The sequence below is a fragment of the Perca flavescens genome, chromosome 7, assembly GCF_004354835.1.
Source record: "Perca flavescens isolate YP-PL-M2 chromosome 7, PFLA_1.0, whole genome shotgun sequence".
Classification (NCBI taxonomy): domain Eukaryota; kingdom Metazoa; phylum Chordata; class Actinopteri; order Perciformes; family Percidae; genus Perca; species Perca flavescens.
In genome coordinates, this window is record NC_041337.1 from 17,284,100 (window position 1) to 17,311,109 (window position 27,010).

Consider the following 27,010-nt stretch of genomic DNA (forward strand, 5'->3'; position numbering starts at 1 on the left):
AAATTTTAAGTAATGTGCTACATAGGGAGTGTGTATGACATCAGTGAGATTAAACTGCTGTAGATGATCTTGTTTGAGCATTGTTTGCTTTTTAGTTGCAGCATGTTGTCTGGTTTAGTCTTATATATCAGCTTCATACCAACAAAGCTTTAATTATTGATATGTACTACTGTAATGTGAGCAGTTGTAGAGGGTCTGGCTTGCCTTGGGAATGCAGACACAAAATGACATGCACAAACAATCTGTCTTGCTGTTGCCTCGTGTCGGTATGGCAGCCATGTCGATGTAAAGGCCATTATTGGCCAATGCAGAGTGGAGCACTTATTCAATTTGTTTCAAATGTCACATATGGAAGCTTTCACTCTCATCTCAGCCCTTTGAAGTCGTGAGAGCTGTGAAAAATGCAGTTGACTCCACATGTGTCTGCATGCACACCCACACACACACACACATTGAGTGTTCATTCAGCAAACGCTTGTTCTAAAAGTGATTCCTTTACAGCAAAACCACAGTTATTTTTCACACATACTTTGGGATTGGTCTGCCTATTAAAAGACTGCACATGTGCTAGGATGCCCACACTGTTGTAAATGCATGAGAGGCCCAATTACATCTGACTGCATTAATGAGAAAGGCAGAACAAACATTGCCAGAAGGATTAGAAATATGAATGGGGGGGAGAGAGAGAGTAAGAGGTAACAGTCTTCCTTTGGCGATGTTGATAATGAGGAGGACATATCTTCCTTTATTGTGGCATTTTGAAACTGTCCTATGTTTAAGTTGTTGAGTATTTTCTGCCACAATCTGTATGTTCGTCATCATATTTGTGTGTATGTTTGTTTCAGTTTCTGTGTTGTCTGTGCTGTTGCTTTTTCTAAGTGGTGTATGCTTCCGTTTTGTGATTACAGAACACCAACACCCCTTTCTGTTTTGATCCTGACGTTATCTGGCAGGTACAGTAATGAGTGCTCACCTCTTAATCCTTCTGTCAACTCACCATGGGCTACAAATATACACCTTTTTTAATTTGTGTTGTCCTCTATCACTATCATAAATTCTCCCTGGATTAGAAGGCAGCACCATCATGTACACTTGTTCATGTTTCGCTTTTGAGGCCCAACTTTTCTTTTTTAAACGTCTGTTTATTACAATCAATGAAGGGTTGCCAAGTCTTGCCAAATGTGTCAATGGAACCACGTAATGTAAATCTGAGTTTTTCCAGTTTTAGGTGCTGCATAACGTCTATGATCAACATAGTGAAAGTGGGAGGTTGTGCGAGGCCCAACTTTTTTTTACATGCATTCCTATTGTACTGAATTTTTTTTTTTTTTATATTAACCTCTGTATTTTCTTTGGGTTTGCCTTGTTTCTCTTCCTCTTGGTGAGGTTTTTTCTATTTGTGCTCTGGAGCAGAAACAGATAGCAATCAGTACGCAAAGTTAGAGCATAGCTTATGATACAGAAATCAACATGAACCAATGGAAATGGCATAGCATAGTCTGTGTGTGGGCATTTTTGTATTTTGTAGAGGGATTCCTCTAGATACCTGAATGCCCCACCTTGACTTTAGACGGAGACTTGAAAGTCTATGTCCTTGCATACACTCTTTGTGTGTGTGTGTGTGTGTGTGTGTGTGTGTGTGTGTGTGTGTGTGTGTGTGTGTGTGAGTGTGAGTGTGAGTGTTTACCTTTATGTATTTCTGTTTGCCTGGTCTACATGTGATTGTGTGTTTGGGATGGTACATGCAGCAGGGCTGATGTCAGAGGATGTAATAAAGGTCAAATACTTACATGTTGCCTGTGGTTTGTGCTGATGGCATCATGCAGTCTGCTTCCATTCATTCAATTACCTTTCTCCTCTCTTCCAAGGTTTAGCATTTAACGTATGTCTGAACCCATGCAGCTATAAACTGAAGGACCTGTCCATGACAGACCCTTCCATTCCCTCATAGATACTGCAAAGGAAAACATCTTGGCTGCACTCAACTGCTTGCCTTGATATTTCCCCTGTTTTACCAGACATTCTAGTCAGAAATAGGGGTACACATTAATAGGTTGTAATCTAGATACAGGACGCTAGGAGGTCTTCTGTGAATATGCTGAATCACTTTTGCCGCTGTTTTAGCCGAATACTGACAATTTCTGTAACTTTACAAAATCAACAATCTGACGTTCACTCATTTCACGCCGCGATTGGCCAGCTTTGCGGAAGTGTAAAAGGAGCCAGGGTTTGAAATTCTCCCTTAAGCTCTCTTTTTACATTTTTTACACAGCTATTTCTGTCACTTATGTAAACAAACAAGTGCATCACTATTAAAGACTTCCAGGAGAGACTGGATGAAAATATGCACTGTTATCCCTATTTTTAACAATACCGCATCTGTCCCCTCTATGGCGGCCTTTTTTTCATTAACCTGCTCTCCCTTTATTTGTGCTTTTTTAATGACATTTTTGAGGGATAAATTGATAGATAGATCAATAACATGTGAGACAGGTAAGCCCTTATTAAAGTCCAGAGCCTAATATCCAAAGTCAGATTTTTGCTGATTCTTTGCCTGCCTACTGTTGCTGGTGCAGGACACAAAGATCTCTTCCCTGGAGAGGAACATCAGAGACTTAGAGGATGAGGTCCAGATGTTAAAGACCAGTGGCCTGCTGCACCCCGATGACAGGCACAATGAGCTCAAGCATGTGGAGGTCTACAAGAGCCATTCTAAATTCATGAAGACTAAGGTAGAATGTCTCTGCACGCTATCTTAGACGACTTCGTACTGCATGGCCTGAGTGATGCATGTTTGCCTTAAAGAATCAATTACGACTGTGTGAGAACCTGTTATGTGCGAGTGCATGCTCATGGAGGAGCAATCATAATTGATATGAAATCTTGATGCCAAACTGCTTGCTACAGTATGTTGTGTCCTTTTGGCATGCTTTATTGGGGCTTTTAGCCTACCGTGTTGCATGGATACCAAGAACTCCTACGTTTAAAAATGGATTGGTTATTTCATATTTAGAGTGAGGTTTCTTTTCTTTTTTTTTCCTATGAAATGCTTGTGTGCCTTATCTACCTTACCTGTGTGATGACCAAGCATTGAACTGCTCTCCTATCTGTGACGGCTGACTGTTCTGAGGGAGCAAACTCAGGTCCTATCAGCTAACAGTGAACCATATCTGTTTACTGTCCTACCTTTAGAAAGGCCTGACTAAGATTTCTCTCTTCCAGGCTGTATACTGGTTTATTCATTGGGACACAGTGCACACAGGATGCAGTGCCCAAACTAATATGCACACTTTTGAATAGACACATGTACATATCTACAGGAGCCATATTTAAAAATCTAGTTTCAAGTTTCACAGAGTTTCTAGCTGAGTGTCCATGATGGCTGAAGCCATGAGTAGTGCTTCATATGAAAATGTTTCTCTTTTGTTCATTAATGGTGCTCTTTGTAGGGCCCATTTGTCATTGCATCGGGGAAGTTCCTGATGCAATCATAAAAGAGATGTTTTTATGAATGGGGCCCTGACAGATGAATGTGAGCTTACAACGACAGAGGAAAGAGCTCTCTCTTCACTCTTACTGACCTGGGGATGATATACATCACAGTGATGGCCCTGGCTCGCTCTCCCATGTCTCATCTTTCTGCGTTACACAGAGAGACACCACGCGCATGGATATGCACAGACACACAGATTCATTCTATATCCTTGAAGTGTTTAGGGTACTGGTCTTTCAGCAGTGGTGGTGACTGGTGTTGAGGTGAGACTGTGATAAGAGAAACCAGAGAGGACAGCATCCCTGTCCTCTCTAGTTTCCTCTGTGAGCTTTGATAAACTCAAACACTAGAAAGTTGCTTTTAAAAACATTTGTTCAAGAATGATACATTGATATTAGAGCAGAGGATAATTATTTACCTAGATAATCATTTCTGACAGAACTTCACCAAGTGTAACATTCTGAAGCTTCAGCGGTGTGGTTGAGGAGTGCAGAGTGTGGAGGAGCGTGGAGGAGCACGCAGCCAGCTGGGAAACCTAGACGATTTTCCTGCTGCTTGTGTGCCGTGGTTTAGTGGCTTGCTGTCTTCTTGTCTTTGTGTCTCTGTAGGAGCAGGCCTTGTCACCATGTGTGTCTTCCATCAGAACAGCTCCCACCTTCTTCCTCCCCCAACATCCCTGGATCACAGAACAAGCAGAAGTACCCCTCTCATTAGCCTCTCTCCTCTCTCATTATTTATTTAATTCAACCTAATATTCCTGCTCCTTATTTGATTCATCATGCTCTATCACTTTATCATAATATGTTTAGTCCACTCCCTACTATGTTCCCACTTCCTCTTCACTCTGTCTTACTATTCTCTCACCAGTCTCACCTCATAGAGTCCCTTTTTGACTACACCTCACCTTTTGGCTCCTGTCTCCTATTATTTCAGTCTCCCTTGTCTCTCGGGCTCTTTATTTCTACGAGTGAGCGTTGATTGGCCAAGCTCTGGTCCAGTCAGTATTCCCCCATTATGAGGTGAACCCTGCTCACACAATTAGAGAAATCTCTTCTCGAATCAGCTATGTGCATTTTTGGCACCAGTAGACAGATGACAATCTTCTGCACATGGCTAGCCTCAGCACAGAAACCTTGCTCTGTAAATGCATTTGATTTCCTTTGTGGTTTTCTGTCCTGTTCTGTATGGCCTTCCTTAAAGCAATCTGTAATTTGTCAGCTATGTGAGTCTAATATTGCTCCTCATAACACTGTCTGCCTGCATGCAATTTCACTCTTTGGCTTGGTGTGTCCATAGAGCAGACAGTAGGCCTGGGACTCCCCTGTGTGTGGACTGATAATGTAGGATGGGTGATAATTCAGTATTGTAATACCGTATATCATCTCTCCTATTGCATCATGAAACAATTGACATGCAGTATTTAGATATTATAGTTTTTAATTTCATGGTTAAATGATAAAAAGTTCAGGTTTACCAAAATGTGACACAGCATGAGAAATATTTCAGATTTTCCTTTTTTTTGTAAGTTATTTTTAATGTTATTATAGTTAAACAATTTGGCTAAGTAAAATGAAAAGGTTACTTTTTTTTCACCATGATTTTAAATGACGAGATAGCTTTCCCCCTATCAATTTTGTCCATATCACACACTCATATGTTCAGCATGTTTAAGCCTCTTTCAAAACACTTGCTTGTTCCGAAAGTCCTGTTCATGGAGAACAAATTATGGGGAAAATTGTCACATTCAGTAATATACAACAGCAACACACACATTGGTGTGTTTTTGCATGAGGGGTGTATGTGGTTTGTGGGTGTGCATGTGTGTTTGCTTAAAAAAAGAGCTATGTTTTTCTCACTTTGAAAGTTGTTGTTATCTGCAAGTACGTTTGTATATCAGTTGACTCAATGGGGACTAAAGGTTTTCATAACAAATGTGTGCTTGTGTTTCCGTGATTGTCAGATAGAGCAGCTGAAGCAGGAGCTGAACAGGAAGGAGTCGGAGATGCAGGCCCTGCAGACCAAACTAGAAACACTGACCAATCAGAATTCAGACTGCAAGCAACACATCGAGGTGCTAAAGGAGTCGCTCAGCGCCAAGGAGCAACGGGCCAATACACTGCAGACAGAGGTCAGTACACACACACACACACACACACACACACACACACACACACACACACACACACACACACACACACACACACTCACACACACACTGTTTTGCCATCACTGGCACATATACAGTGATAATGATGAATGCGTGCTTTTTCTGTAAAAATAACCTTTTATGACTAACTTGCATGCACATATACTTATGAGATGACAGAGAGCATCACAATCTTTGCAAGTGTACACAATTTTGTCTTTTTCTGCCTTGGTTTCTTTCTCTTTCTGTTTCTCTAATGAACTTGAGGTTGGTGGAAAAAATGTCTATGTGTGTGGTTCCTTTAGACCACCAGTGGGCTGGTACATGTGGGCGGGTCAGTCAGAAAGCTAGAGAAAGCTGGCAGCTTTTTCTTCTGCATGTTTGAAGTTTCTTAATTCTTTGGCTCTAATGATTTTAGATTTTGCTGTTAGGGATGGAGGTGGGTTGTATGCAGAGAGATGGAAGTGTGGGTGGGTGTTAGCATTTTTCTCCATCACTCTCTAGACTTGGAACTGATACTTTAGATCTCTTTGTGTGAGGCAGTTCAAAACGGCCTGCTAACTATGTCCACTCATCATTACAGGAAGCAATTTGGGCCAAAATTAGGCCTAATTGTCCATACATGTGCAAGGAATTTTGGCCCTCGCAGTAAGCAGAATACATCATACTTAAAGGAATTGGTTTTCAGTGGGTGTTTTTTGTTTGTGTGTCCTACTGAAATGGCATGTAAAGAAATATTTGTGTATGCATGTGTGCCCTCTTGCCATAAGTGAAACTTTATGGCGAGACCAGGAGACATGTCAACCCCCCCCCCCCCCCCACACACACACACACACACACACACACACACACACACACACACACACACACACACACACACGCACACACTATAATCTTAACCCAACAAGACAGGGAAAGGGAGATGGGCTCTTTAGCCCATGGTTTACAAATTCCACATCCCTTCTGTTTCGATTTTGACAAATCATGGTGGCTGCAGCAGACCAGTGTTGGGGCGAAATGTCAGCTATTCAGTCTTCTAACTTGCTGAAACCTATCACCACTGATGTCTAGCTTATGTTTTCTAACAGTCAAGACTCAACTCTTCATTCTTAAATTCAAATTTATAAATGTTAATTCGTAATATCTTAAATCTTTAAAGGAAACTATAGAGTTTACACTCTTGCTGCACACAACTTAAATCAAAATAATCCCTGCTACACTGTAGATCACATTTGAAGCTTTGTAAATACACTGTTGAGGTCAGAATGTCAATTTAAGTGCCAATGGGTTACATATACAATAGTTTATGCATAACACAGGAATATTATACCATTAGAATAATTGATCATTCTCGTTGGTGAAGACTATAATTGTAGTTGCTTGAGCCAGTAAATGTCTCTGCCAAAGTGGAAATGATGCCCTTGAGTGGGCAGGTAGTGTGTGTGTGTGTGTGTGTGTGTGTGTGTGTGTGTGTGTGTGTGTGTGTGTGTGTGTGTGTGTGTGTGTGTATCCATGTCTGTTAATATGACCCATATATGTGTATGTTTATGCATTAACATGTGGGTGCATGACAAGGGAATTATATATAATTGACTATAATGCTCACTGGGCACATCGTCTTCTTCTCACTTCTCATAGGCTACTGCAGTGGGCTGTAATCAGATCCGACAGTCTTGATCACTAAAAACACACACACAAACACACAAACGCACACACAAACACACACACACACACACACACATACACGCAAAGACATACATACAAAAACACTGTGAGTGGTGATTGCTGGACTCTCATCTCCGGTCTTGAGTAGATTTTCCCTGCTATTGAAGTGGCATTTCCCCCCTCTTGGGAAAGGCTAGGGTTTCCTGGACTAAGTGGGCAAACCAGAGGATGAGTAAAGATATTGAGTGTGCTTGAGGCCAGCCGTGGCCCTGCATTCTTCTACTGTCTGTCAGTCATTCGGCTAGAAAGCACAGCCATTCTCACAGGATCTCCCTTTCTCACCTCATTCTTTCCATCCACTCATTATTACTTCATCTCCCTTCAGCAGTTTGTTTCAGCTTTCCGACATCTCATAAAAAATTCCTCAAGAGCCCCAGATTGTCTTTCTGTTTTGCTCATGACTACTGGGGCATCATACTTCTCCCCAAATGTGTGTGTGTTTATGTGTGTGGCAGTTGGGTTTCATCATGAATGACAGTGATTGGTACAGTAGTCCACTCCCCCAGAGACAGACTGGTGTCTACCAGACGTGAGGAGCAGCTTCATCTCACAGACACTTGTCTCTAAAAGCAATTCACATCAGGATGGAAGTCAGAAGGGAGCAGTCAGGGAACAGTGCAGGCACTGTGAGCGAGGGAATGAGAAAATGGAAGTGCATTTATTTGTCAGTCAAAGTTAAGGACAGCTTCTAAATGGCCGTGATTAAATACGGCTCCAGATAACTGGAAAATGTGGAAAATAATGAGTGTATGCTTGTGTGTGAGAGCATTGTGAGTCTGCTGCTCACGTTTGTGGAAACTTAACCCATTAATACAGTATGCGTATGTGTCATTCCTACCCCGATCATGACAATGCATGGCTGTAACAGTACTCCAGCCGATCAGGTAACCTATCAGAGACCTTCTCTGAATATTTAACCAGCCAGCGCCAAAGGAACAGACCGCAACTTTATTGGTAAAGGGGCTTGCAGGGGCTTTGACTTCGAGAACATGATTTTAAATATAAACATTAGACTTAATGAGGCCAAATCTGACTGTTAAGACCTGTGGGCCTGTTTATCTGATTCAGCTGTTCCCAGTCACACTTCATCCCTGTGATGACATGCTTAGGTGGGCCTCCAGTTCGAATTATTCACTTTGAGTGTACTCTGATCTCATTCTGAAAAATACAATACAAAATACAATATTACTTTAACAAGATCCAGAAATAGGACAAACCACAGTTAAAACAGTATCTGCTTAACCTACAAAGTCCACAGTGATGCATATACTCCAGAGATATAAAAGTTAAGCAAATAGTTGTATTATACCTGACTGAGTTTATTGACCTTACTTTGCCTCCTCCAAAAGCCAACTATCTTTCTAACTGCAACACAAAGTCGGTATCTCCCCAGCTCTGTATACTGCGAGGACAGTGATTTAACCCATTCTGAATGGCCAAAATGTCTGCAATATTTCAAATAATCTAACATGGAAAACACTCATTTATGTGAGCTGGTGTTGTGGTTAATTTAGGTGCATGGTTATTGTAATGTTATGCATGTTTATTATGAAAAACACATTTCCCTAGACAAACCTTTAGGATATTGAGTGTCTGTTTGCACATTATTTTATGACTCCTGTGTTGTCATCTATATTTGTCCCGATATTGCTGTTTCTGCTGTCTTCTTTAGTGAAATAATGCCTTAAGAGTCATATAATCTGAGCTATTACCTTTGATTTTTAGTGCAACAAATCGTGTTGTGTTTAATGTCTTTGACAGATATTAGTGAAGGTTTTCATTTTGTGAAGGTCGATATGCATTGATGATATTCATCACTTGAGGCGAGCATTTTGCAGGTGGCCACTTACCTACACAGGAGAAATCCAGACCTGAAGTAGGTTCAAGGTTCTTAAGTCAAAGGCACATAAATTACACCACAACATAACATTTGATATTTTCCTCCTCACAGAATGCCAACAGAAGTCTTAGCAGCAGCACGCCTTTAATGTATGTTTTGCGATGTGGCAACATGTCTGTGTTTACAGAGAGCAGTCTGTGGTATTTCGGTTTAACTTTCTCAGATGTGACCTCAAATATTTTGAGTTCTCTTTCATCACCAGCTTTTGCAGTGTGTCTGCCAGAAGACCCCCACTGAGTTTTGATTTTGAGGTTGAGGTGTAATGACTTGAAGAAGATATACAGTACATGACTCAAAAATGACTTGCTAACATCAACCATAGCGACAGTGATGAATAGGGAAAACGAGGAAAAAAAAAAGAATCTGGAGAGGGAAAGAATCAAGGATAGATGGAGCGACAGGAGGAAGTGAGAAGTAAGAGAATAGAGTTGCTTGATGGATGTAGAAGGCTGTGGGCCTTTGTCAGTGAGTGATGCGATCGTATGGTGTGCTGTAGTCCCTGCTGGACTATTTTTGTTGATCTTTCCTTGTTCTCTTTGCTGATTAATGGTTCACATAAGTAGTGAGGCGGAGAAAAGATGTGGTCCCAACCTGGTTACACTCCACCCTATACTCTCCCCCTGCAGTGTTCTCACTCTCTGTCCTTCTTTCTGCCTCATTCACTTTTGTTCCCTCATCCATATTTTCTCTTCCATCCATACAATCTGCCTCAATCTGTCTTCTCTCCCCCCATTTTCTCGCCTACTACTCCTTCTCCTCTATCCTCATCCCCCATCTGTTGGTACCACTGCAAAAAAGAGTGTATGTACAAATTAACTTGATGAACACACTGAAGACAACCATAAGGTGGTTGGCATAAGCAAATGGAAAACAGTTCCTGTTTAAGGCTGACCACTAATTATCGACTTCACATTTAAAACCTGGGCCTCTCGTGATGAGTCCATTGCAGACCAGTTATAATATGACCTCATCTGAACTTGACTGACCACGGTCACAACTCTCAGGCCCAACAGCATGCTCCTGGGATCCTGAGTTGGTGCGGTTTGGGATGTAGTGTGAGTACCAAAGCATCGGACCCCCCAGAACAAACATGGTGCGGTCCAAAATAAAGCCCTCGCAAGTTCTTCAGAGGCCATGTGGAAAAGCGATAAAGTGGAGTTATTGGGGTCAGAATGGGGATGAGATATTTAATGGTTTACACAGGGAACGAGGTAAATATGTGCACAACTGAAGCTGGAGGTGTGTGCATACACTTGTGATTGTCGGCTCCTTTGGATACTTAGGCTACTTATGCAAATGCACGCACATTCATGTTGTTGTGCATCCTGCATACTTTGTCGTAAATTATGCATTAAGTTAGGGAAATTTAATTTGTTTGATGGTTTATCCCACATGAAGGTCTTCGGGGAGTGCATGTGTGTGATCTCTTTACATTTTTTCACGTTTTCTATTTTTGCACATTTTGAAACTAAACAAAAACACACACAAACAAAGAGAGTAATTAGGGCTTTGCTTGGTCTGCTGTCAGTCAGCGGCTGGTTAACCAGTAGGCACTGAGGTGCTGATAGAGACAGCCAGAGACAATACTCTCTTTTTGTTCTGACCTCCTCGCTCCTCAGGGTCACCCTGCTTTGCTCTGACCACTTAACCTCTAATTTTTTTCACACACACACACACACACACACACACACACACACACACACACACACACACACACACACACACACACACACACACACACACACACATTCACTTATAGAAACATGCAGTGCCACAAGAATACAGTTGAAGATTTTTTACTCCCACTTACAGTTCAACCCTTGTTAATAGTAGGTCTCTCAGTAGAATGGTTGAATCAGAAGAAGCAGAAATACAGTATGGACCTTAGAGCATACTATCTTCCCCTACTTTGCAGGGACAATTCTGTGTTTTTTGGAACCAATCCAGCACATTTTATTTGAAAGGAATCAATGAAGGTTAAACTGCCTTTCAGCTTTAAGCGTGTTTGGGAGTGTTAACATCCATATGAACATACACGTTAACAGCTCTCTTTACCCTTGGGGGTACATATAAAAGGGCTAGAATTTCTACACAGTTCAGTGGATTTTCACCTCTTCATGAAAACTAATGACAGCTAAAAAGGCTTCTCACCCAGACAATTGTGTATGCCCAGAGATGGGCACAAATACATAAAAAAACGTATCTTGTTACAAATTACAAAAACTTCATCAAATGTATCAAAATAAAAAAATGAAATACTGGTATGAGACAATCTATTTAATTAAAATATAATTCTATACAAACTAATATTATTCCTGGTAAGGCATTTAGTAGCCTTAATATTGGTCTGACCTTAACCCCCCTACATTGAAAGGATTAGCTCTGGTAATTTCTAACTTTATCATAGATTTGAAGTGGCCAATCAGGGTATCTTGGTGGAGTGAGGCTGCAAATTCAGGGGTGCATGCTGGGTGGTTTCTGTCCGTCAAAGCAAACAGCCAATTGTAGTGCATGGGGACACTGAACAGTTAGGCCACGGTGATGCACTAGTTTTTTCAGAAAATAATAAGACTGCGCATTTCTCAGATGCCTTTTTCAAGAGCAATGAATAAGTGCAGTGGAGTAAGTATATTTCTAAGATCTCCAACTTTACAAACATCCAATTGAACGAGTGCAAAATACTCAAAACAGTGCCATTACAGCAGAGTATACAGTACAAAATAGTAGAAGAGAAAGAGAAGCCCACCCCTCCCCTACCCTTCCCCCGAAAACAAACAACAACCTAAGAAAAAAGTATTCCCCTTTGCTTACCCCCTAACACTGCAGTCCAGGGGAACACAAAAGAAATACGGTACTTCACAATGTTGCTGGACCCGACAGGACATGTAATTCACTTGCATTTCTTTCCTAAAGTTTAAACCTGGAGATACAAATGTGTCTTATTTGAGAATAAAAATACATATTAAGTAATGTATTTAAGCATTTTTAAATGTAGTTACTAATTACATCTTTACTTTTTCTGTCCAGCAAAATACAAATTACAAAATACTATTAAATACGTATTTTAACTACATTTAATTGAAATACTGCTCATCTCTGCAAATTATGGTTAGGTGTGTTAGGTGTCTGGTCTCAACAACTGGAATATTCGTTCTATAATGATTATGTCAACTTCATTTCACATTGAAGAAGTGCAACAGGCCATGCCTTGTATTGCTTTTACTGTCATTCTGATCTATTGCATGGCTTGTTGCTCTGAGCAAATTGTTGTTCTCTTTATTAACACGAAACAGTGGAAACTGGCGAGCCACACAGAACGGATATTAATGACAACATTTGAGAAGAAATGTATGGAATCATTTTTGATTGACACCGTAGGCATACTGCCTTTTAAAAAAATGTAACTGCCTTACAGTAATGTTGTCACTTAAGTGAGGCAGCAAAGGCACCAAAAATGAATGCAACCCCTGTCAATGACACAACGTACTGTATGTAATAGAAAAGGACTGAAGGTTCATTATTGACCTAGGAAATATCAGCAGATGAGAGTTTGCTCAGTTGTCATAGAGATGGTTCACTTATGGATTTCAGTCGTTTTTTAAGTGACAACCCCAGTGTTTTCTCTACTACAAGATCATGAGGGTGTGTTACACAAACCAGCAGAATGACAGACAAGAAACTGTTTTACTTGATCAAGCCCTACTGTGCAATGTAGACCTGCGATCGTTTGCCAGAGTGACTGTTCACTGTGGTTTGACAGGAAATGGATTCCCTGGAAACAGGATGTAGCAACTGGCGCGCGGCACTGGAAATGATCAGGAAAAATAATCAAAGCAGGAGCAAGTGTTAATGGGGGGGAACGCCTGCAGCGTCTCTTCCTTTATATGTGCATGTGCGTCCATCTTTGCTGGAGGAGGTAATGATGATGGATGGTGGGCAAAAGATGGAATGAGACAGATGTGTGCAGTGTGGGTTAGTGTGATGGTACTTGGGGTGAGTCTTCTACATTTTCTGTGTCATATATCCATCCTCTGGTACAATACCAAAAGCATGACATGATTGACTTTTGTGCTTTGGCAAAAAACATTCATGCATTATGTTGACAAAGATCCTTTTGTTAGTGGATCCTGGGAGTTCTGTGTCTGTGCGTGTCTGTGCGTCCTTGTCCTTTTTTTACATCTGCATTTTCCCATGTTCCCTCTGTAGCCTGTGGGCAGACAGCTGTGTTGCCATGGTTTGATCCACAGATGTCAGAGTGTACAATGAGACTGTGCCCCAAACCCCAACTTGCAGCCCCTGCTGTGAGGCAGTTTACATCCGATTATTATCCAGAGCCTGCCCTGAGGTGATCCGTCTTTTATACGATTCCTGATCAAAGCTCTAACTGTTGCCTTAACCCCGGCTTTGATGACACACCTCAAATGACACCCAGCCTAAGACCCAGGACAGGGAACGTCCCTCATTTCCGCACAGATCAGCCCCGGTGTCGTCATGTCTGGTGCGGCCAGCTCAGGTGGAGAGGAAATATTCTGTGTGTGCATGTGCTTGCATATACTGTGTGTGTGTGTGTGTGTGTGTGTGTGTGTGTGTGTGTGTGTGTGTGTGTGTGTGTGTGTGTGTGTGTGTAAATTAAAGAACCCAGAATCAGCGCAGGGTCTTAGAGAAGCTCAGCCCTTGTTCACAGTTGCTCTGTGAAATGCCTCATTCTTCCGTTTGACAGTGCAACTTCCCGCTGCACCTGTGCACACACACATGCATGCCAAAATGCATTAATGCTCTCATATGAAGAAAAAAACAAAACACTCTAACTGTCTAACTTCACAACCTTCAACAGTGACTTCTTGACATCTATTGGAAGTTTCTATTGCCTCATCTGGAAACTATGGATCATTTAACGCTAACTCCTCACATCTGTGTGAGTAAAAGACACTCACAGTCAGGTGCTTATACTGTCCACCATCTGTTAATACTGCAAACATGTATTTCATAAGCTGGATTGGCCATTGTTTATTAACCTTTCACCAATCTTTGATAATGCAGACATTAATCAGAGTGACAGCAAAACTAACAGCAACTGGCTGTTAACCCAGCAGCCCACATCCATTCTCTTCCTTCTTCATCATATGAGAATGTGTTGGTTTCTCTTTGATACAGTACACAGATATATTTAAAGGATTATAGCTGATATGGGAGACTTTCTGGTGGTCGAGCATCTTTTAGTGATACAATCCAGACTTGGCCACATTAATTGCTGGACAAACATGAATTAGTTGAATATTATTTCATAAATTTAGATGATTAATTTCACAGCACGGGCCTTTAAATAAATTACGTCTAATGGCTGCCCTGTGTATTTATACAGGTTGGCAGGACGTCATACAGCCAGAGAAGTGAATAACTCAGACAGCTGTGTGCAGTGCACCGCAGCAGCCCGAGCAGACCTGAGTTCAGATGTCCCATACACTCCAACAGACCCACTCTTGGGATTAAACAACTTTTATGTGTGTGTGTGTGTGTGTGTGTGTGTGTGTGTGTGTGTGTGTGTGTGTGTGTGTGTGTGTGTGTGTGTGTGAAAGAAATGTTTTCGTGCATGAAAGGCAGAGATATTTAAAGAGCTAGAGTAAGAGATAAGAGATCATATTAGGAATGCTTTTTTCTGGTCAACCTATGACTCTACTCGCACCAAAGTGGGTGAGTGAGAGTGCAACTGTCAGTGTGTGAGTATGCATGTATTGGTGGATCCCCGGGATTTTGCTGTGGTCTCCCCATCGTCTCTGGTTCTGCCGTTTTGACTGTGGTCTACTCATATAGTCCCTGTGTTGTTTATTGCGGCCCGAAGCCGGGCCTGATACCTTTGCAGATTCGTCTGCCAGAAAAACTTTTATGATGAAATGTGAGGCAGGAAAAAGGGAGGTGAGGACAAACAGAGAAGCTGTTTTCTTTAAGCCTCTGTTTTACTTTGCTAACCAGTGTCCAGAATCCACATTTGGCTGTCATTGCAAGCATGAGAGAGGAAGTCAAGGGAAATGAGGATGTGTTTATGCATGTGTGTGCATGGTTGCATGTTTAATTGCAGTACATGCATGTGAATACTGTTGAATATATGCATGTGTGCATGCACACTTTAGTGGTTATTAGTTTGTGACTATTTGTTTAATGCAATTCCAACAGAAATTCCCTTATTGCAATAGTCGTGCAACCACAGAATCTAGAAAATATATAAAAGTAATTTTTTTAAATGATATGGTGCTGAGTGAGGGGCTGGAAAGCATAAGTGGGATTTTTGGGGGTGGAATATGGGTTGATCTAGATGTGCTTGTATTTCATCTCTTCTGAGAAACGCCTCAATGGAATCGCCAATGTCCCTTTTGGATTTGAACTGCAGGCCAGACTGGACAGCAGTGTGCCCTTCGACTTCTTTCCCCTCACCTTTCACTTTTGTAGTCATTCTTTCATACACTAAACAAAAAAACAAAAATCTGTGATAACAAAACAAAAAAGTGTAGTCCCCAGTATCCAATTGCATAAGTAGAATGAGGACCCCAGTTTTCCCAAAGAGCATAAGTGTTCTGCTTTGCATGTTATCGTTCTCACTTGGAAACACACATAAATGCACACAAAGTCATAGCTGAAAAATGCGGGCCTGTCCCACAGACAGCCTGGCTTGAGGACTTGAGGGACTTCTCACACCAACACAATTACTTTGTCTCGCCACAGGACCCACACCTTTATACGGCAATAGGAAAACTCCTGGAGAGTTTGGAGCATGGCTTGAGGGATGAAGTGTTGAAAGAGAGGTGGTAGTGACGGGTTGAAAGAGAGGTGTTGTTGGAAGATCAGGAAAATTAGAGAGGAAATTGAAGGAGAAGCAGAAGGTTAATCACCTTGACTTGTTAGCTGTCTATCATCTCAGCATGTGTGTGTGCCAGCTGATAAAACCATACACTATTTCCTGTAACAGATATACTGATGGAGTCGTAGTTTGAGCCAGTGGAGGAGCATCATGTCAGTGGTGTTAATGTGCTCTTATAGGTCCTATGACATGCTGCTATTTGGATGCTTTTATATAGACCTTAGTGGTCCCCTAATATTATATCTGAAGTCTCTTTCCCGAAATTCCGCCTTGGTGCAGAATTACAGCCACTAGAGACGGTCCCACAATGAGCTTTCCTTAGTATGTGCCATTTCTGTGTCTGTAGCTATTGAGGAGGAGAGAGGGGGGGCAAGGTGGAGGGTGGGGGTGTGGCCTTGACCAACTGCCATGCTTCGCTTGTTTGCAGGCCATGATGTATCTCTCTTTCTCATGGGTGGGCCAAATTCTCTGGGGGGGCAAAGCAGAGAAAGGGGAGGTAACCTTTCTCCTTATGACATCATAAAGGGAAGATTCCAGATTGGCCCATCTGAGCTTTCATTTTCATGCCATGGGACCTTTAAGGATTCCTATCATCTCTCTCCAGCTTCTTTCACTCTTTCATTTATGTCTCCCTTTGCTTTCACCCTAACTCCTCTCCATCCTTTCATCCCTCCCTCCTCATCGGTCCATCTCTCCCTCCTTTTTTCGTATACTGTGCCTGGCAGCGGTGAGTGCTTTAAGAGGGTATTAGCAGGGCGTCTGTACAGTACTATCACAGCTTAGTGGGCCAGTGCATGTGAGGCAGCAGGGATTTCCTGTAAGGCCTCTCTGCTACATTCTTGCTAAATTGCTCCTTGCCAGGTGGTGTTGGAGGGGAGGAGGCGTCTCCCTTATTCTGTCTCAGACACACAGTGGCAAAGACACATGCACACGCACACACACACACTCATTGCGCTAACAAAGGATTAGTGGTGCCACTAGTGTGTGTGTGTGTGTGTGTGTGTGTGTGTGTGTGTGTGTGTGTGTGTGTGTGTGTGCGTGTGCCAGTGTGGAGTGGGGAGGACAGAGCAGGGCTCAGTATTAGGCTCTGGTCGTCTGCCAGAGGAGCAATATGAGATAAATACTTCACCATCTTACACCTGGGGGTCCTGGCCTGCTTCTAATGCTACTACTTGAGAGGAGCCCTCTGTGTGTCTGTGGCCTGCATGCTCTCTTATTTTACACAAGAATATACAAACATACGGGCAAGTAGGGACTAACTGTGGCCCAACACAGCTGTACCTCTCAATTGTGTTCTCAGTATACTGTATATGTTGTGTTTTTTCCAATTCTATAGTTATTAGTGCCACATTATTGTTTTTTCTACTGTGGCTTGTTACTCATTAGTTATTTCTCGTTAGTTCTGTTAGTTGTGATACACTAAGTATGTACGTACATACTTAGGGTATCACAATTAACAGAATGTTGAATTGAAAAAAAAATAATTCATTAATCAACTTTAGAGGTGCTGGAAAGTGTATTTTTGAATGATGGCGAGAGGAACCACACAGGCAAGCTGTTCCCCCCTGCCTCCAGCCTTGATGCTAAGCTAAGCTAATTGTCTCCCTGTAGTGATCTCTTAATTGTTCTCATATACCGTAGCCAGGGGTGTCGGGCTGGGGGTAAAACCAATACGGATTACCAGGGCCCAAGGGAAGAGAGGGCCCTTGAAAAGTCTGGAACATATTTTATTTTACCTGAATATTTTCATTTCCTAATTAAATTTCCTAATGCATGTCAGAGGAAATGTAAAGTTAGTGTATTGGCTGAATAACTTTGTTGATTGACTGAGTACATTTTGTATACAAAAAAGACTAAGGTCTCACCCACCACTTGCTAATGCACCAAATGGTTTAGTCCATCTGCACGCATTTTGTTTACGTTAGTTCAGTTGAGCATCTGGTGGAGTGCAAACTCCTGCTGTAGAAATGTCTTTCTCAAAGAAAGCCAAATCATGCTACCAAAAAAGAAAGGAAAGACAGGAGAAGGAGAGAAAACAAAATGAGGGGAAATAATTGGTAACTGACTTCTTTTCAAAGAAAGGTGAGCACAAACTAGAAAACGAAATCCATGGTGATAAACTGCTTGAATATGTCCGTGACCAGACTGAGACAACCCATTGAAAGAGCAGAACGATAGTTACGTATTGTAACTCCAGATTCTATGAGTATAGGTGCAGCCCTTTAAGGCTACGCTATTGGGTTTATCCCTTCGTGCATGCGCAGTCGTGAAGATTTTCTTTCCCGCCCTTGCGTACAGTACGGGCTTCAACTACGTCCGCAGATACTGTATATAAACAGAGCGGACACGTTGTTCATCTCCCAACATCAGCTTTTTCTTCAGCTAATGTAACAGGAGCAGGTGGCCCGAATCTTAAAGGGCTGCACCTATACTCATAGAATCTGTTACAATACATAACTATTGTTCTATTTCGTATAGGCTTTGCCCTCTAAGGCTACGCTATTGGGTTAGGGGGAAGCTGATGTAGTCAATGCCACCTGCGAGTCCACAAGCAGAACATAGACCTTTTTTTTTTTTTTATGCACTGACAGGAGATTGCATCAGATAAGCGTTATTCTGGTAAAAGAGCCTGCCATGGTAATGACTTGACCTAGCTGGCTGCAAAGCCCAAGCCATGAGTGTAGGCGTGCATGATAGTGAGAGTTGTAAATGATTGACAATTATGGGACGTCCATGTTCCTCTCTGCCACCCAGTGTAGGGGGGGTGAGGGCCTCAGACGAGTACACATGCACATATCATGATTGTAGGCGTGCATGGTTAGTGAGATTAATAAATTATGGGGACACCCACGTTCCACCCAGCACCCAGTGTAGGCAGGGTAAGGACCGCAGGAAAAACACACATGCAGGGCGCATAATCCGTGATTGTAGGCGTGCATGATCAGTGACAACATACATATGAGACACTGCTCTTCTCCCAGCACCCTGCGCAAGAAGCTGGCAGAGCACACATACAACGGAGCATCATTCGACGTTGAGTGAGGATAGGACCGAGTAGAGGGCTCAGACATATCGCACAGATAAAAACGGATGAAAGGGCATGGAGATGCCCAGGATGTTGCTACGCAGATTTTGGCTACTGTCATGCCCTTGAACAGACCCGCAGATGCTGACAGTGCCCTCGTAGAATGTGCCCGGATGCCCTGGGGGGGCTCCGCCCCCTCCATGTTATAGGCCTGGGTGATAGCCTCGCACAGCCAGTGAGACAGACGCTGTTTTGAAAGGGCCGCTCCTTGGGAGTGTTCCCTATAGTGTACAAACAGCTGTTGTGTCTGCCTTATGTCCGCCGTGCGTAAAACGTACTGTGATAACGCACGCACTGGGCATAACCGGTGGAAAACCTCCTCCGTGTCGTTGTCATGAGGCGGGGGGAAAAAACCCTTGAGGGAAAACACCCTTGACCGAAAAGAATTTGTTAGAATTTTCGGTGTGGAAGAGGGGTTAGGCTGTAAGGTGGCTGCACTCCCGTCCCCTCTAATGAAGAGGCAGGATGGCGAAACTGACAGCGCACATAAGTCGCTTACTCCCTTGGCTGACGTCAAGGAAAGGAGAACCGTTTTTAGTGACAGCAAACTGAGAGAGGCTTGTGCGAGAGGCTCGAAAGGAGGCTTCTCCAGAGCTCGGAGCACCAGGGCTAGGTCCCATTGGGGTGTGAGAGAGCGCACGGTGGGTTTCTGTCGTCTGACCCCCTTCAAGAAACACTTTACCAGGGGGTGCGCAAAAAACATCCTCTCTCCATAGCCTTCGTGGCAGGATGAGATGGCTGCTGCGTAGGCTTTGACTGTAGACTGAGCCAAATCATTATCCACTAATGTTTGGAGATAAGTCAACACGAGAGGCAGGGGACACGATATGGGGTCCACTTCCTTTTCCGTGCACCAGCGCTGGAAAACAGACCAACGCCCCACGTAACACACTGTAGTGGAAGGGGCTCTTGCATTCTGCATAGTGCCCACCAGGGCAGGAGGCAAGCCTAATTTCTACAAGCGTTCTCACTCAGCAGCCAGCCCCAAAGCCGCTGGGTTATCACCGGGGGGTGAAATATCGCGCCGTCCAGCTGTCACAGAGCGTCCTTGTGCCACGCCAGGGAGGACCCGCCAGCAGCTGAACCAGAGTCGGGGATGGATGCGCTCGTGCGCTCTGGTGCCACTAAGATGACTGACAGATTCTCCTACTGGATGCGTTCCAGGAGGTGAGGGATAAGAGGGACCGGGGGGAAAGCGTATAGGAGGGTTCTGGGCCAGGGTTGGTGGGAGAAGGCGTCTACGCCGAGAGGTGGATTGTCCTGTGTGCTCAAGGAAAACCACAGTGCGCACTGTGTTTTAAAACCTTCAGCACCGTGGACAGCTCCAGGCAGTTTATGTGGGGGAGGTGGCCATTCTCCTCCCACCCCTGTGACTCGCACATTCCTCCCCAGCCAGTAAGGGACGCATCTGTGTACGCACAGTAAACAGACGTATGACGTTACGGGAAGCCCGCTTCTGTGTGGCCTTGAACCGAGTGAATGGGGTGTAGTGAGAGACGGGAGCCTTCAGTTTCCCGGGCTGTGAGAGAGCCTCCTCCACGAACAGCTGAAGCTCCGTGAAGTGCGGCCAGAGTGGAGCCCGTGAGGAGCTCCTGAGCTTAAACATCCCGCCTCAAGAGGCCACGAGCGGGAGCTGGAAGCTCAGCCGGGAGCGCAATGCCTCTCTGGTCTGCTGCCTTTTTTATGATCTCTGATTTAAAATGAATAGGCTATAATGTCTATCATTAGCAATAATAGGCTAATCAGTGTCATAGGTAGCTTGGTAGCTCATCGGTAGATACATATCATGTCAACATTACACATGACCCTCAGTTTCAGAAACTGTCACACCAGGGAGTGGAGTAGTAACAGACCCCTCATCCTCCTCTTTGGATTTGAGACAAGGTGAGCTTATATCAAAATGAAAGCAAACCCTGTTTAGCCATTTTGACTGAAAGGTGTTAAGTAACACTAACATGTTAGTGTGTTGGATAAGAGGTTAATATCAAATGTATCCTTCATAGAGAAAGATAAGATCTGATTGATTTTCATTTTTTGGGGGGGGGGGTTTGAGGAACATGGGGGCCCACCAGGACTGCCTATGCATAGGGCCCAGGATCTTGTGCTATGCCCCTGACCGTAGCTCTTTGAAAGAAAATGTTGAACTATTTTTTTAATTTGTAGAAAGTAATTATATGTCAGAGCTGTGCGGAGACAATTTTAACTATTTTTTATACTGTTAGTTAATCTTTATTTACAGTATAAAAGTGCATCATATTTTATATTCTCATTATAGGTTTTTAAACTTTCGATATTCAAAGTAACTAACTGTCAAATAAATACTGTAGAGTAACTTATTTTCCTCTGAAGTGGAGTGGAGTACAAATATAAAGTAGCATAACATTGAATACTCCTCCTTAGTACCTCAGAGTTGTACTTTGGTACAGTACTTGAGTAAATTTACTTAGTTACTTTCCACCACTACTCCCTCCCTTTATGAATCTCCTTACTTGCCCTGTAAATTGTTGAGAGATGAGCTGGATTGTACAACAGAGCCTTTGCTTTAAGTGTTTTCACACGTCCCCTCTGTGTCCATGTGAGGGTTGTTAAAACAACTGTTAACAAGCCTCCCTCACTGCTTCCCTTTATCGACAGTATGTGTGTGTCTCTTGAAAATAAAACACATGCACAACTTGAAATTAAGTTCAAATGGGTTCGCTCATTGCAGTAAGTGCTGGAAATGTAATCAGGTGTTGAAGAGCAACAGGGGAGTATAGTGTGTGTGTGTGTGTGTGTGTGTGTGTGTGTGTGTGTGTGTGTGTGTGTGCATGTGCGTGTGTCAATGTAGGCGGTGCAGCAGAACACTGATAGATGTCCAATAAGAAGTTCTGGAGTGAGCTCAGATATCACTCATCTCATTGCACACAGCCATATACAGAGAATTTTAATGTGTGAGTGTGAAGTGTGTGAGAAGTCTGATCTATGGCAGCGCTGGCCCAATCACACAGCACTCTCAATAACACATGATAGGACAGGCTCCAGTCTCCTTTTCTTTCTCTCTCACACACACACACACACACACACACACAAACACACACACACACACACACACACACACACACACACTGCATCAGTCCACAGTGGTTTATATTATGGACAGTAGGTCAAGGCTGAACTTTTACTACTTCCAAATGTCAACAAGTGAATGTGTTGAGACATGTCAGTTCCAGTAATGAATAATAACATATGGGCCACCTGACTGAGAACTGGGAGAGAAAAACGTGGTGTAAGCTTTCATAGTTTTTTGCCTTTATTCCTTTGTATTTTCATAAGTGTTTCTGTTTTTCTGTCTCTTTTCTGTCAGTCAAATCTGGTCTGTTTCCTGTCTATTGCAGTTTATTACAGATTACAATCAACCTATTACAGTTTTTTACAATCACTTTGCTACTAATTTCAGAACCTTGACTTAATTTTTCAAAACTCTAGACACAAAACTCACAACCAATGATCAAAATACACATTTTTCAAAACTCTAACACTTTTTTCAATTCCTTGGATACAATACACATAAACAAAAGATCATTTGTTCATTTAACAAAGATCACTTGTTCAATATGACACAACTTAACATCAAAGTACTACTATTTCAAAAAGCAATTCACACATTACATTTCAGATAATTGTCTATTCATTTAATAACAATCATCTAACTATCAATCCATACAACTACTCAAAATGATAAGTAACTATTGCATTACTCTTAATGCATAGTTGTATGGAAACAGACAAACAATATTCCATGTTTAGATCATGAAAGTTTCAAGATAACGAAATTCATTGTCACCAGTTAGCGTGGCGCATGAACCAATTAGAATACAGTATCTATGGATGTAATATTTCATCATCGTTCTTTACTGTAATGTACTACTGTTAATCAGACACTGTTTCTATGGTCCCATGTACTACCTTTACTGTAATGTACTACTGTTTACCAGACAGTGTTTCTATGGTCCCATGTACCAACTTTTCAGACTATTTACAGTATTGACAGTATTGCACTGTATGGATTCAGGCCCTTGGAATTTCTTGTCCAATTCTTCCAGCTCGCTACTGATGATTGAGATATATAATTTACAGTCGTGAAAAAATTAGGACACCCATGCTAAAGTTGACTAAAAAGAGGAATAAAAAAACCATCTTTTGCAAATTGAGCTTAATGCCTTAATTAAAAAAATGAGGAAAATCCAATCTTTAAGGACACCACTTTTCTTTGTGAATGAATAATGTATTGTACAGGGGGCATAAATAAGTACACCCCTATGTTAAATTCCCATAAAGGCCGGCAGATTTTTATTTTTAAAAACCAGTTATTTCATGGATCCAGGATACTATGCATCCTGATGAAGTTCCCTTGGCCTTTGGCATTAAAATACCCCCACATCATCACATACCCTTCACCATACCCCCACATCATCACATACCCTTCACCATACCCCCACATCATCACATACCCTTCACCATACCCCCACATCATCACATACCCTTCACCATACCCCCACATCATCACATACCCTTCACCATACCCCCACATCATCACATACCCTTCACCATACCCCCCACATCATCACATACCCTTCACCATACCTAGAGATTGGCATAGGGTACTTTCCATAAAATCATCTCTATATGCAAATGAAACCATCTATTAGACTAACTGAAATCAAACCATGCCAATCTCTAGGTATGATATATACATATATATATATATATATATATATATATATATATATATATATATAATATATATAATATATATGTGTGTGTTGTTGTTGCAAATGAGAATTTGTTCTCAATTGACTTACCTGGATAAATATATATATATATATATATATATATATATATATATATATATATATATATATATATATATATATATACTTATACCACATTGGTCTGTAGTATTCTCTCTACTACTGCAGTACTTTTACAGGGATGTATTTACTTGTAGTACCATAATGAAACATGTATCACCTATTTTGTACTACAATATTTAATGATTGTACGAACGATGACCCAGTGAAATTATGGGTAGCTTGTGTGTGGGTGATCTAAAGTAATGTTTCAATGGTATTTCACAATATATTTGTTTTTTGAACCAGTGATTGTGCAAGTGCAAGAGTTCTTTAGAGATATGAATGCACAATCCAATGTTTTGAACATTGGATAGCCTGTGTTACAAGTGATGACTGTTGTGAGTTTTGTGTCTAGAGTTTTGAAAAATCACATCAAGGTTATGAAATTAGTAGCAAAGTGATTGTAAAAAACTGTAGTTTGCTTATCCATCTGCCTGTCTGGCTTAACTGTATGAATATTGGGTTATATTACCCATTCTGACTCTTATTTCCCCTTTTCACTTGTTGTCTGACTTTCTGTCTACCTGTCTATTAGTATAAGTATATCATTTGTGTTGTAAAGCAGCTCCCTTGCGATCACTGTCTGACTATATGTCGTTCAAACTCCCTATTGGTTTGTCTGTTCAAGTTTCTGTCTGACTTCTTATCTGCTTATCTGTACTTAACCTCTTGTCTTGGTCATTTCTAGGTAGATGCTCTGCGGGTGCGTCTGGAGGAGAAGGAGCAGCTCCTGACCAAGAAGACCAAGCAGCTGCAGGACCTGACTGATGAAAAGAGCACACTAACAGGAGAGATCAGAGACATGAAGGACATGCTGGATGTCAAGGAGAGGAAGGTTAATGTCCTGCAGAAGAAGGTAAGTGAGTCCAGAGGTCGCTTGCAGTGATAAACCCACAAAGAAGTATTACCCGATAACATAAATCAATGTTGTTGACAGTTGTTTTCAGCCTATTCATCTGGCCCTAAATGGCCAAACATATCAATTAATACTGCAAAGTTAGAAAGTGCTGATTATAGTTATGATTAGGGTTTATTATACACAACGTTTTCGATGATTGTAATCTATCCCTTTTCCACTCTACATTTGCTAGGAAAAAACTGCTGCTCATTAAATTGAATCACTTTTATTGGGGAACAAAGAAGTGTAGACATTTGATCAGTGACAGGTTTGTTGACTGTCCACAACATCAGGTAACGTTCCCTGGTTAACTAGCCATATTGGAAAGGAATTCTCTGTTCTGGCCACATGATCATGTCTCTGGCATTGTGAGTAGACAGTGAGAGTGTTTGTTGAATTAATCATTGAATGGATGCCTAAGATCTGCTACTCACAGTTGATCACTATAACATATGGTTTGCAAAGATACCGCCACACATAAATGTGTTCTATACCCAGACCAGCACACACATCCTTCTCTATCTATCTTTTTGATTATCTATCTATCTATCTATCTATCTATCTATCTATCTATCTATCTATCTATCTATCTATCTATCTATCTATCTATCTGTCTGTCTGTCTGTCTGTCTGTCTGTCTATATATGTGTATATATATATATATATATATATGCACACCTGCTCACACACACACCTGCTCACACACACACACACACTCGCACGGCATGTCTCAGATGCCTTAATGACTTTTATAAGGTTAGCTATTTAGACAGGGCCAGTGGCCACCTGTGGTGTGCATGTTGGCAATTGGCATCTATAGACCAATTACACACACATAAAGGTCCCCTCTAAAGTTCCTTGTTTCCTCTCATGTCCTCAAATTAGATATCCCTCTCTCTCCTCCCACCCTCCCACTTGCTGAGTTTAATGAAAAAGGGTTCCAAAGGTTGGATGCAGTTGACTTTATTTCACAGTCATGTTTGTTATAGGCTGTCAGTTCATTTTGGAGGCATTTGGTGCTGAGTTTGAAGTTTTAGTCACCATTTGTGTTATTTTTATTGAAATGATTGTTGATTACATTGCTGTGTGCAGTTGGTCTGTTTTACTGTAAGCCTCAGTTGCCATTTCCATCCCTCAGTGAGATTAGGTTGGAAGATGACTAGGCAAATATTTGGTATATGCTGCTGTATTTTGCTTCTTCATTGATGTTTTTTCATCTGTCTCTTTGTAGAAAGTCTCTTCCTCTGTATCCCTGTGTGTTTCCCCTTGGCTCTTATTTTTCTCTCCAGGGCACCTACCTCTCCCCACACATGTTGTTGCTCCTAATCTCACAAGCTTTCTTCCTAATTTTTTATGCCACAGTTTATTTTTTTAAATCCAGAAGTGATACAGCACACTTACTGTATATACAACATGACTTGTAGTAAATTAGGCAAACACATTTGTAATGTATTTCATTTTCTACATGTGTAATGTGACATGAATGAAAGAAGTATTTTACACTGTGAAACAACAGGTGTTTTCATTCCATTATCCACACAGTATACACTGAACACAATCTGATAGGTTTTCCAAACTTCCTATTTCCCAACAGCCCCTGGGGGCTATAACTTACAATGCTGTGTCTCATGGGAAAGGCAGGAGTTGAGCTAGGAGTCAAAGCTAGTTTCCTTTCTGGGCTTCATACTCTCTAAGTTACTGCTGGCTTATTATGAAATACACCAACAAGCTCTGTGTGTGTTTGAAATCTTCGCATGGAGCAGGAAGTCCTCCCTAGACACAAATCTAAATGCCAAGGAAGTATTTCCTAGCTAAAGGGTGACTGCATGTTTTTCAGCAATGACTAAAATCCAGCAAATGAAATGTGTTGAGGTTGACCTGGATGTGAAGCTTGATTAAGAATCTTAAATTAGCTTTCAAATTCTCAAGTTTTGGGTTTGTTGTTCACACTTTAATTCATTATCATGCCATTTTGAAAAAGCTGACAGAAGTGTACTATAGTGACAAAACCTTGTCCT

The 27,010-nt window shown here is 41.8% G+C and overlaps 1 protein-coding gene across 1 annotated transcript in view; it reads left to right on the forward strand.

Annotated features, from left to right (window-relative positions):
• LOC114558521 (ERC protein 2) overlaps positions 1 to 27,010 on the forward strand; it is a 129,973-nt gene that overhangs the window by 14,251 nt on the left and 88,712 nt on the right. Inside the window, exons 6-9 of the mRNA XM_028582581.1 lie at positions 909 to 953; positions 2,577 to 2,732; positions 5,454 to 5,621; positions 24,783 to 24,950. Of these exons, the coding sequence (XP_028438382.1) occupies positions 909 to 953; positions 2,577 to 2,732; positions 5,454 to 5,621; positions 24,783 to 24,950 (537 nt within the window). The remainder of the gene's footprint in view (positions 1 to 908; positions 954 to 2,576; positions 2,733 to 5,453; positions 5,622 to 24,782; positions 24,951 to 27,010) is intronic.